This window comes from Rutidosis leptorrhynchoides, unplaced genomic scaffold (genome assembly GCF_046630445.1).
Source record: "Rutidosis leptorrhynchoides isolate AG116_Rl617_1_P2 unplaced genomic scaffold, CSIRO_AGI_Rlap_v1 contig600, whole genome shotgun sequence".
In the NCBI taxonomy this organism is placed as follows: Eukaryota; Viridiplantae; Streptophyta; class Magnoliopsida; order Asterales; family Asteraceae; genus Rutidosis; species Rutidosis leptorrhynchoides.
This window is the reverse complement of record NW_027266822.1, coordinates 35,718-43,400: the sequence shown is the minus strand read 5'-3', so window position 1 is coordinate 43,400 and position 7,683 is coordinate 35,718. Positions and strand designations below refer to the sequence as shown.

The following is a 7,683-nucleotide window of genomic DNA, read 5'->3' as shown; positions in this document are numbered from 1 at the left end:
TATGAACCCTCTTAACTCCGGCAGCAGAAGACATAGCCAGCCGACCACCATCATCGGTAATCACTTGATCTCCAGCTCCAAAATCATGTTGGCATTGACTCTTCAAAATTAATGGTCGCACATAAATTGGAAGAAAAGAGAAGAAGGGGTGAGAGGGTGCGACGAGTTAGTAGGGTTATTTGAGTTGAGAGAGTTTTAGGTGAGAGAAAGAAGAGAGAGGGTAACTCATATGATTTTAAGAAAAATCAGACTTAAGTTGTGGAAAATATTTTGTTCCAATGAAATGTGCACACATTCCAATCAAACTTAGACATGTGGAATAATAATTAATCAACTAATATTTTTCCTATTGTTCTAAAGTGTGTTTGGTTTTAATTTTTTCTTTTTAGTTTTTTTTGGGCAACTGTCCATGTCCAATTAATTTTCCTTTTTCATTTTTGAGTTAGTTTCTTAATTAATGTAGTATATTATATAAAGTATTAATTTAAATATTTATCAAATATCAATTTCGTCGTACATTAGGGCATGATCCAATTAGTGAGCATTCCATCCCCTCATTCGTGAGGAGTTCGAGTCGTGAATTCCGCACAATCATAATGTTGTTTCGTCGCGATACGAAACGAGATAGTGAGTAGAGAGCACGCGCCTTCTTCCGATTAGTCTTCGAGCTGGTTTGAGTGACTAATAACAGAATGCGGGTTAAGAAGTATTTGAGCGTCTACAGCCTGGAGCTGGCTTGCAAGGCTCACCACGATGCCGAGGGCCTCGTGGAGTTTCTCGAATCTATTGAGGAAGTGTCCGACTTTTAGAGTGAGAAAGTGCCCTTAATCTCTTGTGTATCTCTTACGATTATTCTATATATTTTGGTCATCTGAAATGGGTCTTTATATAGGGGAGTTTTTAGGATTTCTTTGGATGCTTAGTACTTGTGAAAGCGACTTGTGCAGAGTGGGGACCATAGGTCCCCTTGGCTTTGGGTGCTTACGACCTCTTAAGGAGGACGAGGCTGGCAGTGTTCGTACCCCCGGGCTTGTGGCCTTACAAAGGGGACGGAGCCGCTGCATGTACCTAGTCAGTCCTAAGCCGAAGATACCTATGACTCCACGATCCAAATTACCTAAAAGCCCCTACGCCGTATCATTTGCTCCCTTTCTTGTAGGAGGGAGTACGGTCTCATGGAAGAAATACTACTCGTCTTGGGCTTTTATTGGACGCGTGGGTATCGTTAAGCCTAGAGTCGTATCCTTTGTTGCAGAGGCCTTGGCCTTGCTCCGACTGGTTTGCCCACGAGCCTTTGTCGGTGTGAGGGTCTTTGTCTTCGGCTTCGGTCGACTTCTCTTGGGAAGGACCAGTCCTTGACTTTGAATTTTGAATTTTTATCTTGTCAGCTCCGAGGAGAAGTCTGTCCGTCTTCTACTATGTGAAAAAGATTTCTTTAGAGATGCTTTTTGAAGAATCAATGGTCTTTGTCCAGTTATCATAAACGAGGCAACTGAAGAGATGTCCTTCCTTGGTCGTTTTCGGGTAGGCAAAAAGGGTTTTTCACGAAGCGAGGGAATGTCAGTGCATGATTGGCTGACGTGGTGAGTGTTCGTTGAACCGAGGCGTCTCTTCGTCTTCGGACTCTTGATTTTCATTATTTCACCACGTCTCCAGTAATTGCTATAAATAGACTTCTTGACCATTATTTTTCTTTTTATCCTTGAAGCTTTAGTCGTCGTCTTCATTAGAGAGAGAAAGTGAGAGAGAGGAACCCATCTTTAAACCTCAGATCTTCTTCAAGCTTTTTCTTCTCGGCTTTGCTTCTTCTTTCTTCTCGGTATCACTATGTCTCTATGACAGTTCGGTCAATACGGCAGGCCGTCTTCAAATAGGTCTTTGTTAGATGAAACTCTGAGGGATTAACGCTGGCGATGATGCTCACTAGAGCATCCTCAAATTGTTGTGACAAGGAGGATAGAGGAAGATCATCCTCTGGCTCCCTACAGATATGTAGGTATGACTCTCAGCTCGACGATGGCAGATTCGAGATCTAGATTAATAGAGTCTTCTTTCAGGACCCAAGCAGCTGCGGGCTCGAGAATTTTCGATCCTGAGTCATTGTTGCGGACATGTACGTCTTTACCTATCTCTTTGGCTTGTCATAATGCCTGTGATGTGAAAAGGAACCGCAACTGACGATTATTTGCGCTCCGGAGTTCCCTTGAGAATGAAGCCGAGAACGTGATGCACTCCTTTACGGGGTGTGGCTTGTTGGGCATTGTTCTTTGATGGACAGTCTGGAGTTCGGCTTCTTGCTAATTTCCAGAGGAGTTATGCTAGGCGAGTGATGGCTGCTCGAGATCCGGGGTTCCTAGTAAAAACTGAGTCGAGAATCAAGCGGGGCCTGCCCAAGGGACCCGTATGGTCGGGCTTGTTTCTTACTGGGTACTTCCGGACTTCGGCCGATCATTATCTTCTAATCACATATGGGCCGGGGTAGATGTCATGTTCTGCCATCAACGGAGTTAGACTCTTATTTGAGTTTCGACACCGAGGTTTGGGCAAAGGTCTAATTATGTTGGATGGCAGATTGCGGCAACCACGACGCTGGAGAGGTTGAACATCACCATGGGAAGTGTCTGGAGCTTCCAGCCTCTGGATTTGACCCTTATTCAAGTCTCGTATTCGGCGCTGGGCAGGGGTCAAATTCAGTAGCATGGCAGGTCATGACGTCCTCAATTCTAGAACTTGAAGCCAAGGGTATCTATAACTGGAGCGAAGTGTTTGGATCCGTCGCCTACTGGGTCTGACTACTATTCGGATGGCGTAACCGGAGCCCGACGAGTAGTCAAATTCCGTTGGGTGACAAATCTCGACATCCTCAATGGTGAAGCAAGAATTTAGGGAGATTCATGCCGGATCCTTTACTAGCATTATGGCATTAGCTCTTTTCGTGCGTTTAATTCATACTTCTCCGCAACTGCTTTGTGGTTCTGACCCTTCCCTTTTGATGTGATAGATCTCGACATCCTCAAAAAAATTAGAAAAAAAAATAATATATATGATACTTTGATTAAGAATAATATTTTTAATAATATGTCCGTTTGAATAGGAAAAAAGAAGATATAGCTTTTAGGAATATGGAAAATGAATAAATGAATTTTAATTAGGAAAAATTATTAATTGTTTGAAAAATAAGATATGTCTGTTTTAATTAAGAATAAGAAAAAAAAATATAGTGGCTTTTTATTAGGAATTAATAAAGAAATTAAAAAAATAATATATATTATAATTTGATTAGGAATAATTTTCTTAATAATATGCCTATTTGAATAGGAAAAAAGAAGATATGTCCGTTTTAATTAGGAATAAAAAAAATAATATAATGAATTTTAATTAGGAAAAATTATTTAATAAGAAAATTAGAAAAAGAATATAGTGTATTATAATTTTATTAAGATTTTTTAATAATAGATAAAAAATTGATTAGGAATAAAATTATTATATTAGAAAAAAGTGATTGGTAGAATTTTATTACGAATCATTATGTTATTATCCATTTTTGATTTCCTAATTAGAATAGGAAAAAAAATAATATTATTAACTTAAAATTGTAACTTGAAACCTAATTAAACTCAAAGTTCTAAAATACATATGTCAAATTATTATTCGTTAATAAAATGACATGTGTCGGATGTTGATTTGACAATAAAATTTGCAATTAAATTTGCAATTAGAACAAATTTAAAATTAAAAATCTTCATATTATCTATATAAAATAAGATATTAATTAAATATTTATTAAATATCAATTTCGTCAATTTCCTCATAAGGGTTCTCAATTCATATCCTTTTTACTTCTGTTTTACTTAAAAAAAAAAAAAAAAAAGAATTTAACACATTCGCAACTTCCTGTCTTAGTGTTGAGATTTTGAGAAGCTTTTAAACGGATGAGGATTCAATCATAGAAACACAATGCAACTGCCTTGTTGTTTTCATTTCGATATACGGTTTCGTTATAGTCCTCTTTCTCCATTTGTCAGCTGTTTTTGCAGAAATGTTATAGGAATGGGATGAATGGTGGTGCAAATCTCAAACTTAAACTTAAGTAATTTGAGTATTACGATATTCTCTCCGTCTCTCAATACATATTTTTTAAGCTATTGATATAGAGAATAATGTGATTATGGAAAAGAAAAAATTTAACATATTTTGATATAAATTAAGTATAAAAATCGCTATTTTGAGACAAAATAAAAAGTCTAAAAGACATATATTTAAAGACGGGATGAGTACTTAAAACTCTTTCAAAATTGTTGTCAGCGTTTGTGTGTTTCAAGGGTTTAATTTTACTAATCAACAGTCTGTTGATTATTTATTTTGTATTCCATGTCTGTAATAAACAAACAGTCGTTCTGTTGGGTAATTTGCCATTGTCACGTTTTGGTTGCTTACTTTGTACTTAAATGTTTCTCTCGATGTCAATTTACTCTTGCGTTATATTATTACGCTTGAAAAATTTAATTATGCATGTAGTTGTTCTGTTATTTAAGTTAAAATGATGTTTAAAGATGAACACAACAGGAATTTCATCTGTTGCAATAACAAAAACATAATGTTAATGATCTCCAAAATGAAAGAAAATATTTACAAATGACAACCACATAGATTTACTTCTCTAAGCCATGAAGATTTCGGTTTCAATGGCAAGTCAGCATTTACGATCTCTTGTCTAACGGTTACATTTGTAAAATAATTCAACTGTACATACAAACTATCGGCATGGCAAATGCTGCATTTACCCATTAGTAAAATTCATTTTGCATGATCGTCTTCGGAGGAGTCTATCTTGATTAACAAAGGCTGGTTGATATCCTCAGAGGGTTCAACCACGCAGAGTAGCTCCGGTGAGGATTCAAGCACGTCTATCTCCTCGTTTTCAGCCAAAGCCTTGTCCAAAGCAGTCTTGGCAACTCTGGTAACACAGATTATTAAGATCACTGCATAGGCCAGAAAAGTAATTTTTAGACAATCACAATTAACAAATTGAAGAAAATACATAACTATTTTGAGTCATTCAGATACTTGACATAACTTACCAGATATAACAAGACCGAGAAGGAGAAATGTCTGCATGAGGAAACATGGGTCAGCAATGCAATATAAAAAAAATCTACTAGTAATTTGTATTTCTAATCTTATTCTTGATGAAATAAAACAGAGATCACATTTCATAAACTAGAATTGATGCATACAGCAAGCAAGCAAATGTGTTGTACAAAATCTGACAGTAAGAGATCGCATGACTTACCAAGCGTGTTTTTGAAATTTCACCCCATCCATGAGTGACATCAGAAAGATCCTTGAGTGTTGTCCCCACATAAACTAATGTGATTGTTATTGGCTGTAATGGAAAACATGGATTAGATTGGATGTCAGTTAGATCATAGACAATAATGAATAATTTGTGGCAAGCGAACATGTTCAAAACAATCCTTGAGAAATAAATGTTCAGGCAAAGAGTTGTACCATCATTCCTATCCAAGAAGCCAACATGTATTCCCCCACTGGAACAGGAGTTACAGACAGGAGGTAGTTCATAATATTAAATGGCAGCAATGGTACTAGCCGAAGCAGCAAAACAATCTGTCCAATGAGATTATAGAAGCTAGCTTTTATATAGAGAGATACGACTAATAGAAAAAGGTTGCGACTTTCTGACATATAGGAATGTAAAAGTCAAAAACCTTAAATCCAGATTTGTTAATAGCGATGGCAACTGAACGGAATTTTGGGTAATCTTTCAGCCTGGAAACAACAAATGGTTTTCCAATCTGGACAAGGATATAAAAACATTAAGTAGCAATTAAAAACAGTGAGATCCAAAAATAGAATACTATAAAAGTTCAGACGATTAACTGTTCTGCCAAGAAGGAATGCTGCCCCTGCTCCAACAGTTGCTCCAATGGAATCAGCAACAACGGCCACTGGCAACCCAAAGAGATAACCCCCACCAAGCTGGAATAAAGAGACCAGCAATTTTACATAAATTTGCATCTCGCAGATTTTGTTGAATGAATCATAGCTTATGTTATTTAGAGTTGCATTTATTTTAAAAACAAAGCCCTAATATTACAAGGTTGTAGAGATTATTTATTCACACTAGTCAGGCAATAAAAAGGAACCAAGGGCTTACAGTTAGCACTGATGCTGGAACCGCTAAAACTGTCAGAGGAATGTATGCTGCAGCTCTGTACATAAACAAAATAAATGACATTGAAAGAAAAAGGAGTATAATATCCATAAAAATAATTCTAGCAAACATTTTCAATGCTTGTGATAGATGTTAACAGCATCAAAACTTATTCGTTTGCATATATATGGATTTTCGAATAACCAAGTCACGAAGGCATTTGCATGGACACTTATATCGTTTTATTCTAAATAAAGATGGTTGCTTACAATACAAGGGGTCCCCAAGGCCCGAGATCCTTTTCAACCCATACCAAAAAGTCCTTCAAAATCTGCATGAGGCAATTAGCTTCATTAGTAGAGGAGAAGCATAAGATGGGAAACAAATGTGAAAGTATTATTGGCTTATTGCTGCAATACTAGGAAAAAGATGGAGCTAAATAAATGGGCAATGCTTCTACACTGCCATATATTATCAAATAGAAAGGCACATAATATAACTGTCATCTCTATAAAATTGCAACCTATAAATTGACCTATAGCTGCATTCCCTCATTAACATGATAATGAAAGTTCCTTGCGGCCAAGCAGACAATCAGAACCAATTCCATTGCATATTATTAGATATACTGATATACAATTGATTGGAAGATAAAACATCAACATTGTAAAATTTCCCCCAAAAAAATAATAAAATGAATGGGAAGAGTATATGTCACCATATTTAACAAAGCTCAAACATGTCAGCAAAAGAATAAAAGAAAAAGGAACACCATTCGCAAAGATTACATATTGAAAGAGATGCCCGGATGGAAAAATATCAACTTTTCTAAATTGCTCTTGCGTATTGAACAACAAATAAATAAAATCCGTCACCAGACTTTCAAATTTAGCTCATAAAACGATCAAGCAGGATCCAGACAGAAACACATTTGAATTTGAAGAGATACAATCCGATCCCCTACAATTTTTTCCCAACAAATTAATCGAATCCCAATACCAAAGAAACCCCAAAATTTCCAAAACAAACTCGATCACATATCAATCTTCCCACCCAGATGAGAGGAAAAGAAAAAACTGGCACCTGTTCAACAGGAAGTGTATAACACGCAAATAGAACAGCTCCAGCGAGGAGGATGAGGAGCGATATCCTAAGCGCAGAGCCCCATGTTAAAGAAGCCATTAGATAAACAACCAATTAATCACCACCTCAACCTAGAATCCTCTCGTCTGATTGCTTTGCCAACAAGCGAGCTTTTTGAAGATTCTCAAATCAGCAAGGCTTTTGGCTTCACCAACCTCCTCCCACCTTTCTATGAAGACATTCAATGGATCCCTCAATCTCTCTCTCTCTAAAGCTGTAACGTTCTCAGTGAGCTTCCAATCTAAATTGTGTTCTGGGAGTTTAGACACGACAAAATTTTGAGTTTTGAAGGTTTAGTTTACTGTAATTGGATTAAGTTTTGTTGTTAGTTAGCAGTTAACGTCAATGGAAAAGGAAAACTATTA

At 36.7% G+C, this 7,683-nt stretch overlaps 1 protein-coding gene across 1 annotated transcript; it reads right to left on the bottom strand.

Annotated features, from left to right (window-relative positions):
• Positions 1–4,797: 4,797 nt before the first annotated feature.
• Positions 4,798–7,357, bottom strand: LOC139884789 (uncharacterized). Its single transcript, XM_071868771.1, has 9 exons — positions 7,259–7,357; positions 6,445–6,506; positions 6,179–6,233; positions 5,902–6,000; positions 5,730–5,816; positions 5,512–5,628; positions 5,294–5,386; positions 5,082–5,112; positions 4,798–4,982 (listed from the first exon to the last, which is right to left on the bottom strand). Exons 1-9 carry the CDS (start codon positions 7,355–7,357, stop codon positions 4,798–4,800), a joined length of 828 nt encoding a protein of 275 aa, XP_071724872.1.
• Positions 7,358–7,683: the final 326 nt, after the last annotated feature.

Coding starts and splice junctions, on each gene's coding strand:
- LOC139884789 (XM_071868771.1), bottom strand. CDS start 7,357: ATGGCTTCTTTAACATGGGGCTCTGCGCTTAGGATATCGCTCCTCATC. Junction 5,629..5,729: donor TTAACAAATCTGGATTTAAG/GTTTTTGACTTT, acceptor CTCATTGGACAG/ATTGTTTTGCTGCTTCGGCT. Junction 5,387..5,511: donor CTTCTTGGATAGGAATGATG/GTACAACTCTTT, acceptor TTTCCATTACAG/CCAATAACAATCACATTAGT.